Source organism: Staurois parvus, unplaced genomic scaffold (assembly GCF_062004578.1).
Source record: "Staurois parvus isolate SC_StPar_1 unplaced genomic scaffold, SC_StPar_1.0 ptg000654l, whole genome shotgun sequence".
Taxonomy (NCBI): domain Eukaryota; kingdom Metazoa; phylum Chordata; class Amphibia; order Anura; family Ranidae; genus Staurois; species Staurois parvus.
The window spans coordinates 421286-445080 of NW_028318450.1; the positions used below are offsets into that span (position 1 = coordinate 421286).

The 23795-nt window shown below is 42.2% G+C and overlaps 1 protein-coding gene across 1 annotated transcript; it reads left to right on the forward strand.

Annotated features, from left to right (window-relative positions):
* Positions 1 to 696: 696 nt before the first annotated feature.
* LOC149448857 (interferon-induced very large GTPase 1-like) lies at positions 697 to 16864 on the forward strand. The gene is made up of 2 exons (XM_089694168.1): positions 697 to 1001; positions 9115 to 16864. Exons 1-2 carry the CDS (start codon positions 707 to 709, stop codon positions 13842 to 13844), a joined length of 5025 nt encoding a protein of 1674 aa, XP_089550294.1. The 5' UTR covers positions 697 to 706; the 3' UTR covers positions 13845 to 16864.
* Positions 16865 to 23795: the final 6931 nt, after the last annotated feature.

Genomic DNA, 23795 nt, shown 5'->3' on the forward strand with positions numbered 1-23795 from the left:
AGAGAGCTTCATGGAATGGGTTTCCATGGCCGAGCAGCTGCATCCAAGCCTTACATCACCAAGTGCAATGCAAAGCGTCGGATGCCGTGGTGTAAAGCACGCCGCCACTGGACTCTAGAGCAGAGGAGGCATGTTCTCTAGAGTGACCAATCACGCTTCTCTGTCTGGCAATCTGATGGGTTTGGCGGTTGCCAGGAGAACAGTACTTGCCCGACTGCATTGTGCCAAGTGTAAAGTTTGGTGAAGGGGGGATTATGGTGTGGGGTTGATTTTTAGGGGTTGGGAGGGAGGAACACAAGGGGGGGGTGTCACCCTGTTTGTATGGGGCCCCGTGGTTTTAACAGCAGCCCTGTTGGGGAAGGATAAATTGATGGAATAGTAGGCCCTACGTAAGCATCCCTGATTCGCTGCCAGCTCCCGTCATGCTTGTCAAGGGTCCCTCCCTCTTTCTTCCTGCAATAGGGTAGGCACACATCTGTTAGGGAGCAACTCCAGCATGTTTTACCTACATTCTCCTGGCCTGAGGCCCGCCTCCTTGAATAAAGAATGTTCACACCACACAGCTCTTTAACGTTTTTACTTTTATTTTCTGATACTTCCTACGTGATTGTATTATAGCAACCAACATTTCCTAGACATAGCGCATTCACTGCTACATATTATTTGTGGGGTTTTTTCTATTTGCAGACAGTGAATAGCTTTCAACATGTCGTCTCCCATAGAAGTGTCACAGACTGTAAGACGTCTGAGAGAGAAATTAGTGGAAATATTTGAAGAGGATGTGGATGGATTGTGTGATGAGTTGGACTCCCTCCATCTCCTATCTCTGGAGGAATACATGGATCTCCAGTATGATGAGGATCCCAGGATGAGAACGGAAAAGATGATCGATATTATACTTCAGAAGGGGGAATCGGCCTCAGAGAAACTCCTAGATCACCTGGAAAATATCATTTCAAGGTTTCCTACCTTGTCCAGGTTGCCTCAGTTTCTTCAGGAAGGTGAGAAAATTATTATCAAAATAATGTATTAATAATAGGTGTATACATACTCACATGGAAGGCTACATGGCACTGAAGTGCTAATGGGAACATGAGGTATGATGTGGGCAGAAACGTGCTGGTAGTCTCAACAATACATTATATGACCAAGTATTTGTGGACACCTGACCATCACACCTATATGAGCTAGTTGGACACCCTCCTCCCAAACCATGGGCTTTTATATGGAGTTGGAGTAACCCCTCCTCCCACCACCTTTATAGCTATAACCGCCTTCAGTCTTTTGGGTAGGCTTTCCAGAAGATTTTGGAGTGTGTCTGTTGATGTTTGTGCCCATTCAGCCAAAAGAGCATTTGTGAGGTCAGGTAATTGATCTTGAAAAGGACCTTACACAAGGTTACCGCAAGGTTGGATATACATAATTGTCTAAGATTGTCTAAAATGTCTTCTTCCTCTGCCGGAAACACCTGAACATATTCACCTGGAAGGGGGCCATGTCCATTTGGCCCTATGTTGGTCATGTGTTCAAAACTCTTGAATATACAGTGTATGTGAACAATAAATATGGGCAACACAATAACAATTCTGACAGCAGGTGGACAACACATTTGGCAACACATACTGGCAATTATGATACCGTGTTCACAGCACTGGCAAATGTGGAAATATGCAGGAAACGAATTGGAGTTCATGACAACATATGGGCAACAAATGGGCAATTGTGCTAAAAATCAGGCTTGAAGCAGGCATGCTTGCTTTATAAGCTGATTGATGGGAGGGGAAGTATTTATAATGGTTTGAAGAAGAGGTATTGAATTAAAATTCATGGAGAACTGGAAAGTAGGACTTTCTTCCAGCAAAAGTCTACATTTCATGTTTGTGTTATGATCACTCACATCACATTCCCCCCTTAGCATCACATTCCCAGCTGTACATCATTGTCCTCACCCCCCTTTACATCACAGTCACCCCTTTACATCAGTGTCCTCACCCCCCTTTACATCAGTGTCCTCACCCCCTTTACATCAGTGTCCTCACCCCCCTTTACATCATTGTCCTCACACCCCTTTACATCACAGTCCCCCCTTTACATCAGTGTCCTCACCCCCCTTTACATCAGTGTCCTCACCCCCCTTTACATCAGTGTCCTCACCCCCCTTTACATCAGTGTCCTCACCCCCCTTTACATCATTGTCCTCACCCCCTTTACATCATTGTCCTCACACCCCTTTACATCACAGTCACCCCTTTACATCAGTGTTCTCAACCCCCTTTACATCATTGTCCTCACGCCCCTTTACATCAGTGTTCTCAACCCCCTTTACACCACAGTCACCCCTTTGCATCAGTGTCCTCACCCCCCCTTTACATCACAGCCCCCCCTTTACATCCAGTCACCCCTTTATATGTGTCCTTATCCCCTCTTTACATCACAGTCACCCCTTTATATCAGTGTCCTTACCCTCCCTTTACATCACAGCCCCCCCTTTACATCACAGTCACCGACTTTATATCAGTGTCCTCACCCCCTCTTTACATCACAGTCACCCCTTTAAATTAGTGTCCTCACCGTCCCTTTACATCACAGCCCCCCCTTTACATTACAGTCACTCCTTTACATCAGTGTCCTCACCCCCTCTTTACATCATAGCCCCCCTTTACATCACAATCACCCCTTTACATCAGTGTCCTCACCTCCTTTTACATCACAATCCTCCCTTTACATACGTGTCCTCACCCCCCCTTTACATCACAGCCCCCCTTTACATCCCAGTCACCCCTTTATATCAGTGTCCTCACCCCCTCTTTACATCATTGCTCCCCTTTACATCACAATCACCCCTTTACATCAGTGTCCTCACCCCCCTTTACAACAGTCACCCCTTTGCATCAGTGTCCTCACCCCCCCTTTACATCACAGCCCCCCTTTACATCCCAGTCATCCCTTTATATCAGTGTCCTCATCCCCTCTTTACATCACAGCTACCCCTTTACATCATAGCCCCCCTTTACATCACAATCACCCCTTTACATCAGTGTCCTCACCCCCCTTTACATCACAGCTACCCCTTTACATCACAGCCCCCCTTTATATCACAGTCACCCCTTTACATTAGTGTTCTCACCCCCTTTACATCACAGCCCCCCCTTTACATCACAGTCCCCCTGTTTCATTAGCGTTCCCACCCCACTTTGCTTCACAGCCCCCCCTTTACATCACAGCTCCCCCTTTGTATCACAATCACCCCTTTACATCAGTGTTCTCACCCCTCCCCTTTACATCTTAGTACCCCTTTTACATCAGTGTTTTCAGTCTCCCCTTCATGTAACAGCCTCCCTTAACATCACAGTCCCCCCTTTACATCAGTGTCCTCATCCCCCCTTCTCATCACAACCCACCTTTATATCCCTTCATATCACAGTCCCTCAATTTACATCACAGTACTTATTTTACACCAGTGTTTTCAGTCTCCCCTTCATGTAACAGCCCCCCTTAACATCACAGTCCCCCCTTTGCATCACAGCCCCCATTCACATAACAGTTCTCACACTTCACATCACAGTTCTGCCCTTTTCGTCACAGTCCTACTTCACATCAAAGTACCCTCCCTTTACCAGCAGTGTCCTCAGCCCCCCTTCACATGACAGTTCCTTCCCCTCCCCTTCACATCACAAATAGCAGTGTCCTTACCCCACTTTACCCCCCACACCCTGCATCACAGCAGGGTAGAGGGTGGGAGGCACAGCAGGTCTGCACTGAGGGTGGGAGCAGCCCAACTTTTCATGTTAACAAGTGGGTGATTGGTTGCTAGGACCATCCTGCATCCTAGTAACCAATCACCAGGTACTTAACTCGAATGGTTAGGTAGTTCTCGCCCTTGGCCCAGACCTGCTGCGACTCCTCTCCATTGCCCTGCTGTGAGGATGACAGAGGCACCTGGGACCTGGGAGAAGACCCCCCGGCTGTTGAGTGATGTAGTTTTTATTGTCCTCAACAGGACTGTCACTCATTCTGGTTCCAGATCCTGGTCTGCTATTTAGAGATATCTGGTTTACAGGAAGGAAAGGAGTTAGGATGAGCAGTGCTGTAATGTTCCTTGGTAGTCTACAGACTGGGCAGCAGACAAGGTGTTTTTGAAAACATTAGAATTTAACGTTTTACTATATAAAACTGTCTAGTGTCTGGTCATAACAGTACATGCATCCATTGACAAATATTGGTCTTTACTCATCAAACTGCATTAGTACCTAAAGCCTAATTCCAAGCAAAAATAACAATTATGAATAGCACTTCTTCCTGGCAGTATTAGGGTCGTTGGTTCGAATCCCAACCACGGCACCACCTGCCTGGAGTTTGCATGTTCTCCCTGTGCCTGTGTGGGTACTCTGGTTTCCTTCCACACTCCAAAGACATGCTGGTAGGTGAATTGGCTCCTGTCTAAATTGTCCCTAGTATGTGTATGTATGAATGTGAGTTAGGGACCTTAGATTGTACGCCCCTCGGGGGCGGGGACTGATGTGAATGTACAATATATATGTAAAGCGCTGTGTACATTGACGGCGCTATATAAGTACCTGAAATAAATAAATAAATAAAATGAATACAGAGTGCACCCATGACACTGGTGTCACAGGGCATTATGCATTTTCCAAAGAAAGAAAATAAGCTGTGAGCTTTCAGATGGGTTTTCTAATTTATGTATGGGGCTGTACAGAACAGAGAGAAGGGGAGGAGTCACTGAACTTCAGTGTGTGTAATATAAGCATGACCTATTGAGTTTTGTAAACACTAAGAGGGTGATTTACTAAAACTAGAGGGTGCAAAATCTGGTGCAGATCTGCACAGAAACCAATCATATTCCAGGTTTTATTGCCAAAACTTAATTGAACAAGCCGAAGTTAGAAGCTGCACCAGATTCAGAGTGCTCCAGTTTTAGTAAATCAACCCCTAAGGTTCATATTTATAAATAGGGCGGGGGTTCATATTTGGGTCTACCATGGGTTCGAAGGTGAACCCTGACTGTTCATAGTTCACAGGTTCTGAAAATGTAATTCAGTGCTAAGCCTGGCTGACGTCTTTGTACCCATAATGCACTGCAAGGTCCTTTTCACTATGGTCAGCTGGCTTAGAAAAGCTAATAATGGGGGCTTTGTTATGTGTCACTCACTATACACCTCACTACAATGGTTCATTAACACTAGGAGTGGCAGTAAAACCCCTTCGTTGAGCTTCATTTTTAACCCCCCCCCCCAAAATGTTACCCCTATAGCTGCAGCCAGGGGTGTACACACACTGTGACATGATACTTTGCTCTGTGACCATGATAGGAGTTAGATCCCCTGTCGCTTTCAGTGGGCGTAGCGCCCACCAAGAGCAGCCCATTGAAGTGACTAAGGAAGAAGGGTAACGTCACAAAATAAGTATGCCAAATGATGGATAATCCCTTATCATGTATCAAATGGCGTTCCTTTGGCCGCCATTTTTTTGGGTTTGCTGTTATAATGCCGGGAAGCAGGGACACCATTTGATACATAAGGGATTATCCATCATTTGGGATCCTTATCTTGTGAGGTTACCCTTCTTCCTTATTTAGTGGTGGCTTTAAAATGTCTTGGTGTCCCCATCCGGCATTATTTATTAATCCTAGGAATGTGCCTATATGTGCTTAAGAAAGTGATTATGTTGACATTTTGCATGGGTTGTTCTGCACCATATCGTCCAGCTCTTTTATTTCACTATCAGTCCTAGGATCTTTGGGTTCTTCATTTAGAATGTTTGTTACCTACCATATCCTAAGACAACACAAGCAAGTGGATCCTGAGGAAGGAACTTGTATGCAAAACACATCAATCCACTAAGAATTATAGAATATGTATTATACAATCTACTTGGTGATTCCATTGGATATGGCTTTTTAACTGTTTCATATTTTAATGTACAAATACAGTTGTATTTTATGTTAACCCCTCATCCTCTAGAGGATTCCCCCCCCCACACACTTCCTGACCAGGCCATTTTTCGCATTACGACGTCGCATTATTTTAACTGACAATTACACGCGCGGTCATGCAATGCTGCACCCAAATGAAATTTACGTCCTTTTTTTTTTTTTACCAAAAATAGAGCTTTCTTTCAGTGGTATTTGATTGCCTCTGCGTTTTTTGCACTATAAACAAAAAAAGACTGACAAACTATATTTTTGACTTTTTGCTATTAACCCCTTGCCTACCAGGCACTTATACCCCCTTATTTACCAGGCCAATTTTCAGCTTTCAGCGCTGCCGCACTTTGACAATTGCGCGGTCATGCAACATTGTACCCATATGAAATTTTGATCATTTTTTTCTCACAAATAGAGCTTTGTTTTGGTGGTATTTAATCGCCACTGGGCACTTTACTTTTTGCGCTATAAATAAAAAAATTGCAAAAAATTTGAAAAAAAAAAAGTTTCTTTGTTTCTATTATAAAATTTTTCAAACAGATAATTTTTCTCCTTCACTGATGTGCGTTGATGAGGCAGCACTGATGGGCACTGATAGGCGGCACTGATGGGCACTGATAGGCAGCACTAAAGGGCACTGATAGGCAGTACTAATGAGGTGGCACGGATAGGCGGCACTAATATGCAGCACTGATAGGCGGCACTGATAGGTGACACTGATGATGGGTACTGATAGACGGCACTGACTGGCATCACTGCTGGGCACTGACTGGCGGCACTGACTGGCACAACCGCTGGGCACTGACTGGTGGCACTGACTGGCAGCATTGCTGGGCTGCACTGGTGGGTGGCACTGGTGGGCAGCACTGGTGGGTGGGCACAGGTGGGTGGCACTAGTGGGCACAGGTGGGTGGCACTGGTGGGTGGCACTGGTGGGCACAGGTGGGTGGCACTGGTGGGCACAGGTGGGTGGCACTGCTGGGCACAGGTAGGTGGCACTTCTGGGCACAGGTGTGTGACACTGCAGAGTGGCACAGGTGGGTGCACTGCTGGGCACAGGTGGGTGATCTGCAGGGCACAGGTGGGCGGAGCTAGTGGGCGCACTGCTGGGCACAGGTGGGTGGAACTTGTGGGTGTCACTGCTGGGCACCGATCATCAGGGCACTGATCATCAGTGCCCTGATGATCGGTGCCGATCCTCGCTCTGACAACTGCCGGTTCTCGGCAGTACTTTCCTCACGATCTGACAGCGTGAGGAAAGTGCAGCCGAGAACCGGCACTTGCATTTCCCTCTGATCAGCGTGTCATTGGACACCGCTGATCACGTGGTAAAAGGCCGCTGTGATTGGCCTTTTACCACATCACGTGATCAGCTGTGTCCGTAGGACACATCGATCACGGAGATCGCCGGGTGCGCGCCCCCTGGGGCGCGCAGGAGAGCGCGTTCTGGGAGGACGTCATATGACGTCCACCCAGAACTGGCCGGCTGCAGTGCAGCCATCATTCGGCTATCTGCGGTCGGCAACTAGTTAAACATGTCCAGTGAAAAAATTAAAAAAATCTAATTTTGTCATAAATTTAGGACAAAATGTATTCTGCTCCATGTCTTTGCTAGAAAAAAATCCTAATATGTATAAATTTGTGGTTTACGTGAAAGTTATAACATCTACAAATGGCGGTATATATACTGGGATCAATGCTAATAAAAAGCACTGACACTGTACTAATGGCACTGGGCAGGAAGGGGTTAACATATGGGGCGATCAAAGGGTTAACTGTGTGCTGTTTTACTGTGTGCTGTGTCCGTGTGCTTCACTGTAAACACACTGCTATGCATAGCCATACATAGCAGTGTGCAGGAGCTGACAGGGAAGAGATCTGTGTTGTTTATAGACAGGTCTCTCCCCTGTCGGTAATACCTGGAGATCGCCAGGTGCCAGCAGTGAATCACTGGCCGGGACTCGGTGATTGACAGCCGAGGCAGCTGTCTGCAAATTCACAAATACGTGATTTTGTGCACCCGTGCCGCCCTGTAGCAGTATTTCTGCTATAGGGCAGCGTGGAAGCTGTTAACGAATATTGGTTTATTGCCACATAAAAACTCCCCATATTCCTGCCTTTGGATTGGGAACTTTCTCTTATATAAATATAATCCTCCCTTACTCGATCCAAAATGAAAAAAAAAAGAGTTTTGACACTAGTTTTACTTTAAGGCTCCTTGTAGTTATAATGCCCTGTGACTCCTGAAAATGAATTACTAGGTCTTCAGGGTACTGAAAGCTCCCTTAAGCTCTGCCACTGATAGGCTGAAAAGAGTAATGACATCTATGTTGTTGCTCCTGTTAACCCCCAGATGGAGCAGTGAATTAGTGCTGGGCGGTAGGAGAGATCTAGGAAGGGTCCAACCCCTGGATTAGTGAGGTAAGAGGGAGATGGGATCTCTTTCTGTAGCTTACTAGTGATCTGGAGTAAGGGGAAGGGGGTGAGGGTGGCAAATGCAATTGTGACAATTGACTATTGTGTAATTAGTTGCGTATTGTCACAATTGTCCCTCTGTTGCCTGCGTATTGCAACAATCGCCTGTTTTTTGCCTACATATTGTACTGATTGTACTTTTGTAATCTAGTCAGGATTGTCATATTTTGCCTAGGTAAAGGCAAGCCAGAAGTACTTATTTAGAGAATCAACCTACTATAATTGAATCCCCTGTAGACCTTTCGTTATCACACCATGTCATTATTATCCCCATGTTCTGCCATGGTGGACTAAGTGCAATGCATTTGAACCTTCAATTTGTTTGTCACTACTTTCTCCTAATTTTATTGCAGTGCACTGTGCATGACACTATTTGCCCCATCCCTATCTCTTTCTCTTGGAGCCTCAAGCTCACACTTCGAAAAGTTGTCCTATTGTGTGTGTAGATTGTTAATTTCTATCTTCAGTAAATGTGTTAGGTTGATTCCTAGATTGTAAGCTCCAAGGATCAGGGCCCTCAAATCCCTTGTGTATTGAACTGTATTGTTACTGTATTGTCCCCCACTATAATGTAAAGCGCTGAGTAAACTGTTGGCACTATATAAATCCTGTATAATAGTAATAATATAATAATTCTAGCTCCATTTTGCAAAACAATTTTACTGAAACGTGTGATTTTTTTTTTCCAATCCTAGGTAGGGAGAACACATTTCAGGAACTTTTGGAACAACTTGGAATAACACACCACCTGACTTCAAAAGTGACCTTGAGTGATATCCTATGTATTGGATCAGAAAACCTCAATTTAGATGAGCCGTACAGTATTAAGGACATTCCATGGCACTTCTTGAAGAACCTCATGGCTTTGAACAGGTCCTCACGAAACACCCAACTCAACAAAGATGAGAATAATCAAGAATCAAATGATGATGATGTTTTTGATGTGTTTAAAGCTGACCATGATACAGCAAGTATCATTCACCCCTTGGATGTCCTGTGTGCAGTATTGCATTGTTCAGATAGTTTCCTGCAACAAGAGATTGTAACCAAATTGTCCATGTGCCAGTTTTCAGTCCCTCTGCTTCTCCCTTCTGTTAATGGGTTACAATGCACCTTTCTGCTCTGGGCAATGAGAGATATAGTGAAGAAGTGGAGACCTCAGTCACTATCAGAAAGTAAAGGGTTCAGAGAAGGAAATGTAGTAAATATTCCAATGCCAATCTTCTCTTTTGTCAGATTAGGGAAAAATAAACTGTCCAAATCTAAAACCCTAAACTATATTCTAAATCCAGCTCAACAGTATCATGACTTTTTCATCCACCATGACATGGATGGAGGGAACATCAAAAGGAAAATATCTGATGGAATGGTGGAAATGTCCTGGTATTTCCCATGTGGAAACTCGGATGTTTTCCCAGAGCCCATCACAGTGACCAACCTACGAGGAGACCTGGAGTCCAACTGGGACCAGTTCATGTTCTTGACACGGGTATCATCAATTGTGTTTATATTCATTGAGAGTATTTCTGAGTGTCAGTACAAACTGTTATCAAACCTCAATAACACTGACACCCAGTATTATTTTATTGTTACTCCAGGTTCAGGAAAGGATATTGACCAAGAAACTCAGTGCTTTTTGAAATGCTTAATGGAACCATTAAAGTTTAGTAAAAAACAAATTATAGTCAAAGTGAACAATTCAAATGATGCCAAATTTGTAAAGAAGATACAGAACATCCTTGAAAGCTTATTAAGTGAAAGACTCCAACAACTGACAATAGAGAGTATGAAAAATCAAACACACGGACTTCAGATTGATGTCGATGAGAACTTTCCTTCATGTCAGAAAGCAAGAGCATATGCATGTAACATTACCTCTGTAATAAGAGATGTGGAAGTGTATAAGAAAGGAGTGCTGAAACTGCAGGGAGATCTATGGAAACAACTGTCCAAAGTAGAAAAGGAGCTTTGTAGAATGACCAACCAAGGTGAGAAAAACGCCCAACAGTACCAAAATGAACTTAAACAGCAACGCATTTTACTGCAAAAGGAGCAACACCAACATGATTTGCCTGATGCTATATCATTGTTTATTAATGCAATTACTCATCTATCTCGGGTAGAGAAACAGTACTTTTTGAAATGGATGAAAATAGAACTTGATATGATTGCCAGGAGGAACCTTTCTGCTCTACAGGTGAAGTACAAAGAAAAATGTAATAGTGGGTCAGATAATCCAGAAGAACTCAAACAGATAGACCAAAAAATCGCAGACAGTTCTTTAGGAATTGAACATTTCTTACGTGAGTTGGGTCAGTTTTATGAAGCTGAATGTTCTATGGTTAAAGAAGGAATTATTACACCAGACAGAGCACAGTTTACTAGGCTTCCAGGGGTTGCTACTGACCTTCTCTTGGATGGATTTCCATTAGAGTTGATTGATGGAGATTCCTCCAACATTCCTATGAAATGGATAACTGATGTTCTGACTGAGCTGGACAACAAGCTCAGTCAGAACAAAATATTAAAATTAGAAGGGAAAAATATTAAAATTAGAAGTAAATTAAGGGTAATAACAGTGCTGGGAGTGCAGAGTACAGGAAAATCCACACTTCTGAACACTATGTTTGGTCTGCAGTTCCCAGTGGCCAGTGGAAGATGCACACGAGGAGCCTTCATGACTCTTTTAAAAGTAAAAGAAAATTTCCAGGAAAAGCTGGGCTGTCAGTTCATCCTGGTGATTGACACTGAGGGGCTGAAAGCTCCAGAGTTGGCCTCTTTGGAGGACAGTTATGAACATGACAATGAACTGGCCACACTAGTTGTTGGGCTGAGTGATATCACCATTGTCAACATGGCCATGGAAAACACAACAGAAATGAAAGATATTTTACAGATTGTGGTCCATGCTTTTCTTCGGATGAAAGAAGTTGGAAAGAAATCCAACTGCCAATTTGTACACCAAAATGTGAGTGATGTGTCAGCTTATGAAAAGAACATGAGAGACAGGAAGAAACTTCTGGAACAGTTGGATGAAATGACTAAGGTGGCTGCAAAAATGGAGAAGAAAGTTGGAATTACATCTTTCAATGATGTGTTAGATTATAATCTGGAGAAACACAGCTGGTACATTCCTGGCCTGTGGCAAGGGGTCCCACCAATGGCTCCTGTGAACTCTGGTTACAGTGAAAATGTCCATAAGCTAAAGCAGTATTTGTTTGAGTTCATGAAAACCCATAATGCATCTTGCAATATTTCTGAACTTATCACATGGATAGAAAGCTTGTGGAAAGCAGTGAAACATGAAAAGTTCATATTCAGTTTCCGGAACAGTCTGGTAGCTGATGCTTATAATAGGTTGTCTATCCAGTTTTCACTATGGGAATGGGAATTCTCCAAAAAAGTCTACAACTTTGTCATCACCATTGAAAATAATATAAAAAACCAATCAGCTGAGTGTCTGGATACAGAAACATGTGAAGAGTACAGGAGAGAACTTTGCCAGCTCGTGTCTGAGGAGGAAAACAAAATGCTGGAATTGTTAGAAAAATATTATAACAGTAAATCTGAAAATGTTCATCTTGTAGAGCGTTATCGGGAAGATTTTAGAGTGAGTGTACAGTTCCTAAGAAGAGAACTAGAAAGAAATGCTCTAAACAAATGTAGTGTAGCAGTTTCTATTCAGAAAGGGAAAAGTGAGGTCCAAAGCATCCAGAATCAATACCAGAAGTTGATAGAAGAGAAAATTACTTGTCTCCTGGAAACTGGTAGAGAGAAAAAAGTTGCACTAAGTGATGAAGAAATAGAACAAGAATTTGAAACCATGTGGGAGAAGACACTGAGAGATTTACAAATAAAGAAATTAAAAAGACGTAATGTTTATCAAGCAATTTTCCATCAGCTTAGGAATGACCTGAGAAGAAGAGGTTCTGCTATACATGAACAATTAAAGCATGTCGATCTAGAAAACTCTGGGCAGCAGGATTTTAAAATACAAAAAAGTCATATTGATAATTCTGTTTGGAATCGTTTAAAAGACACTCTACGTCTACAAAAGCAAACATCTGAAATGTTAGAAAATTTTGCTTTCTCACTAATAGAGATGTGTGAAAAGTACATTAAAGAGCAAGTTACAACTGCACAAGATTATGATGACACCCACTGTCAAGAATTATTACAAGTGATCAACACACAATTTGAAAGTAACTGTGACCTTCCATTTACAATAAAGTTTGAGCTAGATATCAAACTTACCATTTGTGGAAAAGCAGCTAAAATGTTTCAGAAGATACATGATGCATTTATCAAAAATAATGATTCAACAGTTTGTCTGGAAAACCTAAAACCTCAATATCTTTCCACATTTATCAATATATTTCAAAAGAAAGATGAAAGCCAGAACAGAGCCAGACAATTCTGTGAACGATGTCTCAAACCAGCAATCACTGACTATGTCTTCAAACATCTTGGAGAAAAAATAGTGGATGACATCTTAAATAGCTCTGATAGTATTACCTTCAGCAGCAGAAGCTATTTTCAATATAACATATTAGAGGAATTATTGAAAGAAATGTCATTCAGAAAGTATGTAGAATATATTCAGTCATGCAAGAAGTTCTCTAAAACCTGGATATTGAGTTATATTTCTAACAAGTATAAGAGCTCAACAACTTTAGAAAATTTATGTAAAAATATTCTCTCCTCCATAACGGTGGAACTTCAAACAGTGCTTGAAGAGAAGTGTTTAGAAAGCCCAAATATATCATCATTTTTAGAAAACGTCTGTGAGAAACTACAAAGAAAACTGATAGTATCACAGAATGAGATGAAAGTGATCACTTTTTATAACACAGCTGCAGTTGAGCAGTTCTCATCCAGCATTCTACATTTCCTCACAGAGACAGAACAACAAATCCTAGCAGAGTTGAGATCCTTGGATATTGAGTGTATACTTTCCAAAGTGTCACTGAAACCTCATGATGAGTTGTCCAGAAGGGTGGTTGGATGCGGAAAGCAGTGTCCATTTTGTGAAGTGCCATGTGAAGCAGGAGGGGGAGAACACAAGGAGCACTTTTCATCTATCCACAGACCTCAAGGGCTGGGAAGATATAGATCAGAAAATTATAACACTTTGATAGTTAACATCTGTTCCACTGATGTTGTATCCCAAAGCAGGTTTAGAAATTCAGACACAAAACATAATTGGCATCCCTACAAAGAGTATCGTACATATTACCCAGATTGGGCCATTCAGCCTGACCCCAGCATTGAGTCCTCAGACTACTGGAAATATATATTTGAACAGTTTAATCAGAAATTTGCAGAAGAATACAGGGCGAAACCAGCCAAACTTCCAAGAGACTGGAAGAAAATCACCAGAGCTCAAGCTCTTGACAGCCTAAAGAAAGTATTCAATATAAATTAACATCATAGTTGTCTGCAAGATGCTTCACCAACTACCCCTTAGGCCAGAAGAAAACGTTCTACATATGAAATGTTGCTGCTAAATGAGTTTTTCAACTAGGTGAAACCTCTCAGCCTTTCCTCTTACTGCTCATAGCTACAACTTTGTATGTTTGACTTTTAACCTCTTGGCGCTGGCTGAACACAAATGTGCAGCCTCCCGGGATATGGGCCTAGACGGCGAGCGGCCGCACATTTGCGTTCTATTAAAAAAAAACATATGTGCTGAGAGTGCACATGTCTGGTACTCATGGAAAGGTCCTGATCTCCTCTTTCGATCGGGAACTTTCCTGATCATGTGACTGCCATGACGGCGTGTCATGGCGGTCACATGACCCTAAACCCCGCCCCACCTCCCAGCTTCTGAAACCCTTAAAGGGCCAGGAGGTGCCGGCGTCAAGGGGTTAAAATGAAACTGTGCCCAGATTATGGACATTCAAGTATTTACATATTCTTAATGATCAATAAATTAAGATGAGAACGAAGGAAGTCCAATCGGCTGCACTCCAAACAATCCACTTTATTGAACCAAGATAAAACCAATAGAGACAGTGGAAATACAGTGCGGGACTGGCAGGTAAACATGTGTCATGCTAAAGACAGCACTTATTCATCAGACGATCGGACTTCCTTTGTTCTCATCTATGCAGCACACGAGCTGGGCTAGCACCTACAGGAGTTGTGCTTGGAGATTGGGAGTCTCTCTACCTTGAGCAGCAGTAAATATATATGTGATCAATAAATTAACTTTAAATCAAGTCGTTACTGGCCTCTGGAGCTGTAGACACTGTGGAGTAGTTCATCCATAAAGTTCAAAGCAGCAGGTGCTATAGACTGAAAATGAATACAACTCAGCTTCACAGTCCCTGTTGTGATCTTTGATGATCCTACTCCACAGTGCCTGAAGCTACAGTCCTTATAAAATGCTTATTTACTGCTTGCTTAAGGGTATTTATAGCCAAAACCTGTTTTTTAAATTTTGGTTAGTGTAAAGAAGGTTTTGAACCTTTGTTGAGTTTGTTTTTCTGTCTTTGCCACCACTGGGGAGTTTCACTGTCCTTTTTGCTTAAATGAGTGATGACCATTGTCACCAGACAGAAAGTGGAACATCCAAAATTCTACAATTCTCCCCTGAATACGAGACGAGGACAATTGCTCTAGTGCCAACGGCCTAAATTCCCTTCACTTTGGAGAGATTTCCTCTCACTTCCTGGCTGGTCCCTGTGCAGGAATTGATGAGGAATCCTCTCAAATGGGAAGCAGACAGAAAAAAAAAAATCCAACAGGGGATCTAAACTGTCCCTACTCTTAGGTCCTTGTTTAGAGGACCAAAACGCATCAGCTTTCTGACCAGATAGTCCAATGATGGGACGTTTTGTTCATGGCTGAAGCATCTATGTTACATGCCTCCTGTTTTCATATGTCTATGAGTATCCATTTGGCTGTGGCATTTTAATAAATTGTTTAATGGTAATGCATAAGGAGTTTGTGCCCTCTTGTGTGTGTTTTTCGTTCTGAAGAAAAAAAAGTGTGGGCTATACATACACAAAACAAAAACTAAAAATATGTAAATGTGTCAGCCACCTCATAGTAGTATTTCCCATCATTACAAACGTGTTTAGAACCTGACCATATCTAAAACTGGTTCCCCTAATTTTCAGAATGATACTCCCCTATGGTGTAGTAAATTGTTGACTGTCTATTCCTGACCCCAGGTTCCTGTCTTTTCCTGACCTTTAAAGGCATATTCCTTCTCTCGCATGTGTTGCACAACAGGGAGCTCAAGTCATTTGATACCCTAAAAAAATTGGAATTCTTCCTCCCAAACGACATGCTCTTCCGTTATCTTTAACTGCCACATGCCTTGGGTGTTCAGTTTGCTGGCAGATACCCCACCCTTGCTTCTCCATTGGTTTTGGATGTTGCATATGGGGATGAATCTAGTAAACTGATTTCCTTTTTGTATGACATACTACTTACCCCCTTTGCCCCTAGACTGGCCTGCTCTGTTAAAACCCATTGGGAAAGTGATTATTGGGGCCTTAGAGGATGAGCATTTGGGAAAGGTGCTGAACTCTTGTAAATTGGTATCCCCCAAAGTTTCTGACCGTCTTACCCAACTTTATATAATTCATAAGGCCTATATATCTCTGACTTGCTTGGCAAAATTTGGTGTCTTATTACCCCTGATAAGTTTGGACACTTGTTGTGGCACTGCCCTTGTATACAAGGATTCTGGGTCCAGGTTGTTCAGTTCTAATTCAGTTCTAACATAACCGAATGGGATCCCCATTATCCTTGGATCCTAAATCTTGCCTCTTGGGGTTATTCCCAAACCCAGAAGTTGATAAATATACGCTTATTTTTCTTCATGAGACTCTATTTAGTGCTTCAAAATTAGTGGCATGCCATTGGATCCAGGCCCTCCCTCCTATGCTGGCATCATGGATAGCTGACATTAACAACACTTTACCCCTTAAGAAAGTTATTTATGCCAATAAAGGGTGCAATAATAAATGTAATAAGATCTGGGATCACTTGTTACAATCTGCTCATACCGACTCCTAATTGTTGTTTGCCCTACCATTTTTCAGCCCATTGGGTGTGTTATGCTCTTCAGCATAGATGATCTTCATTATTATTGAATGTGGTGCGATGGGAGATTTCCTACTGTATTGTATCATGATATTTACATTATGCAACTGACATCATTGGCTCTTGCTCAAGTCTCATGTACAGTGTTTATTTGACTTTTGCTATATTTGTGAGTAGGCGGGCATTGTTACTTGACTTTTTCTTGGCCGTACAGTGTCACCTGTAGTTTTGTTAGTTTTGCATTTGTGCTATGTACTATGATCATATTTTGTATGTTACTTTTTCTTGACCATGCAGTGTCACCTGTAGTTTTGCATTTGTGCTATGTACTATGATCATATTTTGTATGTTACTTTTTCTTCAATAAAAAAAATATATGTAAATGAATGAATGCCTGTAACCTGGCCACAGGTAAATGTTTGCAGCTAAATGTAAATGTTTGCTGTAGCATTGTTAGGGTTGGTATTAAGGGTTGGAATGATGGCTAGGGGCTAGGGCTAGTCATGGGATTGAGTGTCTTGGTTAGGCAATAAAGGCAGGATGAGGTTTTATACCGGGGTTGGTAGTTAGTGTTAGGAGTATCAATTTAGGCCATCTTCCTCCATACAAACATACAGTTCAAAGCACTTTGGGAATAATGCAAGTCAGACACCTATATGTTTGATGCAAAATTTAACTTCTTTATTATTGATCAAGCTTTAACTAATAAATGATAACATGGCATATGTCAGGCAGTTTCCTTAAAGTACCAATCAGAATATAGAAAAAAGATTTCAGTGAACTACTCTATGGTACGTCATAACAAAAATACAACAGAGTAGTAACTTCTGCAATTTCTTAAAACAAGAAATGTGTGCCTAGATAACAGCAAAATCCAACGGGAACGTCTTGTATGTAAAATAAACCAGTTAGTAGGTGCAAAGCAAAGGTTAGTTAACTATCAACCCTTTCAGTTAGAATTATGGATCATCAGAATAAAGGTTCAACTCAACTGTAGCGTCAGAGTTCTTTGTTAACCTAAGTAAGTGTTTCATATACCCTCTTTTGTAAATCATCAAAAGCCAAAGTTAATCTTGCCATGCTATTCAAAAGCCAGTGCCACAGAGGAACAATATATTTTTGAAAAAATTAAAAGGGGTCTTGTTGGCTTGACAGATATTACATACCTGAAAAATTCAAACTGAGCAAATGATGAAAATAGAAACAAACACAAGTCACTTTTATGGAACACCACATGTTAAAACAACAGCCCAAGTTCTAAGCAAATCTTGACATTTTCTGAAGTATTCATAAATAGTAAACTCCGCCTATTCATATATTCATGATATGTTTGATATGAATTGCCCCGGAAGGCTAATGTAGCATTTCTCAACCTTTTTCAGTCATGACACCTTTTAAAATATGCAAAATTTTGAGGCACCCCAAGTGAAATATACCTTTTTTAAAAATTGGTGGTAAATATTAATGGATATTTCCAGATATTTTTTTATTACCATAGGAAAACTGTCCCAAAATAGTAAAAAAAATTGTTTTTTAAAACCTTCAGCTGTGTATTTTATGCCATTGCAAAGATCCACCACCTAATGTGTATGAGTATACCACATTATTTGTTGTTTCTACCCATGGTAGGGCCAAGAAACAATCTTTTGCTTTTTTCTTTTTCAACCTAAACACACTGACACTGACTATAAAACTTTTTTTTGTACTCACTGATACTGACCTATATAACATCAAAGAGTGAAGAGTAACTTTTACATATACAGTATTTCCCAGAAGTGAGCCCACCCCTCACATTTGTGTAAATATTTGATTCTCTCTTTTCATGTGACAACACTGAAGAAATGACACCTTGCTACAATGTGACGTAGTCAGTGTACAGCTTGTATAACATGTAAATTTGCTGTCCCCTCAAAATAACTCAACACACCCCCATTAATGTCTAAACCGCTGGAAACAAAAGTGAGTCCACCCCTAAGTGACAAGGTCCAAATTGGACCCCATGGGGTTTATTTACTAAAGCTGGAGAGTCCAAAATCAGACTCCCTTCTGCATAGAAACCAATCAGCTTCTAACCTCAGCTTGTTCAATGAAGCTTTGGCAATGAAACCTGGAAGCTGATTGGTTTCTATGCAGAAGTGAGTCTGATTTTGGACTCTCCAGCTTTAGTAAATAAACCCCCATGTGTCAATATTTTGTGTGGCCGCCATTATTTTCCAGCACTGCCTTAACCCTCTTGGGCATGGAGGTCACCAGAGCTTTACAAAAATGTGAGGGGTGGACTCACTTCTGGGAGATACTGTCAATATTACTCATAAATAATTAACCTACATTCAATAAAATAAATTCAATATCAGAATAATAAAGAAATCTTAACATTAAAGAGACCCAAAATGTGACCCCCAATGCCACAAAAAAAACACACAATGATGTTTTAAAATTTCTTAACCACAGACTTAGAATCCCCGTGCTCTTCACCACGTGTACCGATTTGGCCTCTACATGAATCTGAGGTCAAATCAAGCATCTCTATTAGCCAAAAATGGGTATGGATTTATTATTCTTTTTTATCTTTTAATTTTTTTGTTTTAAAATAGTTTTTCATTAATTTTTAATTGTATTTATTTTGGAATAAAAACTTTTATAAGGATTTTAGATCATTGCAATCTGGTGAAGCAGCCTCCAGGAGCTTTGTTAGATTTTTTGTAGAGTCTTTTTTATCACATTTTTTTTCATTTATGACAACAAAATTAGACCAGTTGGTAATTCTTTAGGGTTGCACTGGTTATTCCCCATTCCGTGGTCACTGATTAACCTGCAGCGCTCCGGGAATATTACTTCCTGCATCCAGGTGGAGGCTGTCCCTATAACAATGGGAGGAGGGTATGTTAACGTGATGGATGCATCTGCTTTCCTTTCGGGCGTAACGTGTACAAGGGGCGGAGCCTAATACCAATACTGTCATCATGTTTGTCAGTCAGGATTGCTGGATGGTGAGACCAGTACAGTTCCTTTGTGGCTTATGTACTGTATAAAGTGCTGTTTAGAAGGATAGTTCACCTTCGACAAAGAACTGCCTATGCAGGTAAAGGGCATCTGTAGATAAAAACAAACTGTGTGTCTCTGACTAAAGTTGAATAATGTCCTTGCTATAGGTGTCGGCCATTTACATATCTCATGAAGCCTGACTGGAATACTCCCAGGGCGTTGCTAAGTAAGGCCTAGTCATTACTGCTCACCCCCACCATCACAGGAGTGAGCTTTTCTCTGAGTCAGACACCCTCACATGCTCTTTCTCTCCATTGATGTAGTAGCTCTGAGCTCAGCATCTGAGAGCTCACTTCTGTGATGGTGGAGGTGAGCAGTAATGACTAGGCCTCACTTAGCATCATCCTGGGAGTATTCCAGTCAAGTTTCATGAGGTACGTAAATGGCCGACACCTATATCGTGGGCAGTATTCAACTTTAGTCCAAGCTGCACAGTTTGTTTCTATCTCTGTACCACCCTCCTAGTCAGCTGCTAGGAAATGCATAGTTAGGATAAACGTAGCTGTGTTTCTCTGCTTACCAGAGAGGCTGTTAGGAAAATCTAGCTGGGCTCTCTGCTTAGCAGAGTGCTGTGAAGGATTAGTCAGGTCTGCTCATGATGCTCTGGTGTTGCTGAGTTTGCCTTGAGTTTTGCCTGTCTTCAGGAAGTTATGAGAGTCTTCCAGAACCTGGAAGGGAACTAGGCAAATAAGCAGCGTGAATATGGATACAGCCCCAGCCAGTGGTATTTATTTTCTGTGAGCACATGGGTTCAGTGTCTTTCCCGAGAGAGGATTGAACCAAGTCAGGCTGCAGGCAGGCTTACCTCGCCTGGCACTGGCTGCCATGCGGGCCTCAGGTGGTTGACCTGAGGGCCTGAAGCTAGAGAGAGTGACCCTGGTCCTACGGTAGGTTGACTGAGGGGTGCTTGTCTGCCAAAGATCTGTCTGGTATCACTGGAGGGTTTCACTTGGAAGATTGGAAGGAGGCAACCATTCTGTCCTTGGGCCTTTTGAGTACTGACATTGAGGAATTTGGGGACTCTGTGTGTTTGCTACCCCTCTGGTGCTGGATAGTCAGCATGGGTCTGAAAAGAAAAGGGAATACTGGCTAGTGTTCTGAAGAGCTTGTCCAATTGGTACTACTGCATAGGACTTTGCTCAGCTACATTACCTTTGGGCTGTTGCTTGTGGCGTCCTGAGGCAGATGTGATCCGCACCGGGTAACACCGACCGCACAGGGTGACACCGACCGCACAGGGTGACACCGGACCCGCTCCACAAAAAGGTAAGTTGTAAAGCAAGCCGACGATCCCTGCAGGATGGATCGTTGGCTTTCTTTACAACTTATCTTTTCTTGGTTTCTATAGGTTGCATGCCGACGATCCTGTGCGGATCGTCGGCATGCAACCTATATGGGGTGACATCAGTGTAGCGGCAAGATGTGTCTCCCATGTAGATATGTCCCCCCTGAAGCAACTGTGCATGTCTTGGTTTACAACTACTTTAAGGCTGCAAAATGACCCACCCTCCACTCTGGCCTCTTTCAGTTACTTGCCCTGGAGTAAAGCTGCCGTAGGGCCTATTAGCCTGCTGTCACATGGCAGGATTTGTGTTTAAAGGCCAACTTTTCCAGAAATTAGCCTATGCAGTCAAAAGTTCCCAGCAGATATTAAAACCTGTGCAACTTTGTAAAATGTTTGTTAATTTTATTGTCATACCTGTAGGCCATTTGGGCCCTCCTGGAAGCCTGGCTGAAAAACACCCAGTTAGCGACCCCCACATCCTACCTCCTTGCTAAGATGTGAAAACTGCCGAATGCTCACTCCCAGTATTACAGGAGTGAAAAGCCAATGATATAGCAACAAAGTGGGAAGTGGGGTTGCTATCTGAAAGTTCTTCAGGCCAGGCTTCTGGGGGTACCCAAATGGCCTACAGGTATGACAATAAAATGAATGAACATTTTACAAAGCTGCACAGATTTTTAATTCCTACTGGGGCCCTGGACTGTATAGGCTAATTTCTGAAAAAGGTGATCTTAACTTTTAAGCACAACCTGACTGTCCGGCTTTGTCTGAATCCAAACTTCACAGCATCCATATGAGCCCCCACTGCAGTTCTGTTCCAATAATGGGTACACCACAACATGGTAAGTGTAACACAGGTTTGCATATTAGATTTCTGGTAGGGTGGGTGTCAATTGACTTATTTTTTCCTGTTTTTTTTTTATCGTTAGTTGTATGACAACTTCATCCCCAAACATTTCTTCTCAATTAGATAAAAGACAAAACTGCAAATTAGGCAAGATAGAACTTTATTAAACCAATCAATTTTACAAAAAAATGTAAGAAACAATACCCACAGATTTACAGAACTGAAAAGAAAGTTGAATTTGGATCACATTTATTGTAGAAACTAGCCTAGTTGTTTAAACAATTCAGATGGAGGTCTTGGTAAACCCTGGAAAGCCACCATTACATCCATTTGGATCTGCCTTGTAAGACAGAACCAGGGGAGGACCTGGTTGGTGGGCATTTTCCCCCTGGAGCAGTACAAATAATATAAGATGGGCTTGTAGTCTTGAGTGGAGATGTTTCCCCATGAAGATCTCCATCAAAGCAGGACACACAGTGACAGATTATTTGTGATAATGGCATTATATTGTATTTTGTTTGGGTGAACCCATCTCATTTTCACAGAGCAGCATTCATCCCGGCACATAAAGTATTTCACATTTCACCCCTTACAATCCAGTCTTGTAGCACAAGCAACATGTACTGTATATTAAAAACACGGTGTCTCAATAAACCACATGTTTTAAGTCAACACATATCTTTCACCATGCCCACACTTTGTGGGTTGCACTTGTTGTAGCCTAAAGAGACCTGTCAATACTATGAAAGGACCAGTTGCTTGTGTTTTCCATCAATTCAAAAGTTCCCAGTGCTCCCATTGACAGAACCTTCTGCAAAACAAGGTTCTTTACACTCATCTGCAACCATTGCTAGCCGAATCAGGCTAACTGTGACTAAATACAATGGGTTCTACCAAGCCAACTGAGTGTATCTAAAACAGGGACATTAATCACATTGCTTACTATAAAGATGCCCATTGGACATGGCAGATTTTAGAAAACTAATAAAGGAAATAAGGAAAGTAGGTTAAAACATTTTGGTAAATGGTACAATAATACAAAATGTGTACTTGCTGACATTGCACTAGGTTTCCTTTAACAAGTGTACAGTTTTTCTTTGGCAGACTCATATTTTTATTTACTGTATTACAGGTATTTGTAAAGCTCTGACAATCTAAGCATTGCTTTACATATCATGCATTCATATCAGTCCCTGCCCTCACATACTAAGGTCCCTATCTCATATTATGCCAATTAACCGACCATCATGTTTTTGGAATGTGGGTGGAAACTGGAGTTTGCTGAGGAAACTACACAAGCACAGGAAGTACATGCAAACTCCATACAGGTAGTGTCCGAGCAGTAGCCAAAAGTGCTTCCCAATTAGCCACGGTGCAGTGCACAGCATCCCTTTCTTTAAACCCTATTCTTTATCCCTTGCATAGAGGCATTTAGTAAAGCCATAACAGCCAAATAACATAGAGGCAAATACATTTTAATAGTTTATTGAATGTAATAAGTCCATAAAGCCTTGGATTTGTTGTTGTCACAACATTATACTGCAGGCAGGGGCAGACTGACCATTTGAGCACTCGGGCACTGCCCGAGGGCCCGGGGTCAGTAGGGGGCCCCGTGAAATGCCCCTGGTACCTTTTTTATAGGCTTTTTTGAGTGTGAGCAAGGACACAGGGGCCCCATGATCCCCTATTGCCCGGGGACCCCATGAGTTGTCAGTCCGCCCCTGACTGCAGGTGTTGCTCTGGCACTGAAAATCCTAGGCCTTGGTGTACAGGAACATCACAACTGTACATCCCAAAGGCTGTAATCACTGTTTTCACTTAGGAATGAATCTAAGTGAATAAGAGTGCTCTGATAGGAGTGGATGTGGAGACTCTGTGGCCAAGCAATATTTGGAAATTCTGCCTGCTAAATGCACTAGTGGCTGCTTTGCTGTTTAAGAGATTGATCATCCCGTCTGGCTGTCCATGCGCAAGGTGACCGGTTACCCAAACAACCCCTAATCAAGCAGCCCTGACATCGTATGTTCACTGTCTGAAGAAGGAGAAGGTATGCTCACAGGGAGTCCTTATTTTGCCTATATTACAAGGAGCCCGCCAATACTTTGAAGGATAAGGAATCTTGGATGTAGTTCTGTGTTGTG

Coding starts and splice junctions, on each gene's coding strand:
- LOC149448857 (XM_089694168.1), top strand. CDS start 707: ATGTCGTCTCCCATAGAAGTGTCACAGACTGTAAGACGTCTGAGAGAG. Junction 1,002..9,114: donor GCCTCAGTTTCTTCAGGAAG/GTGAGAAAATTA, acceptor TTCCAATCCTAG/GTAGGGAGAACACATTTCAG.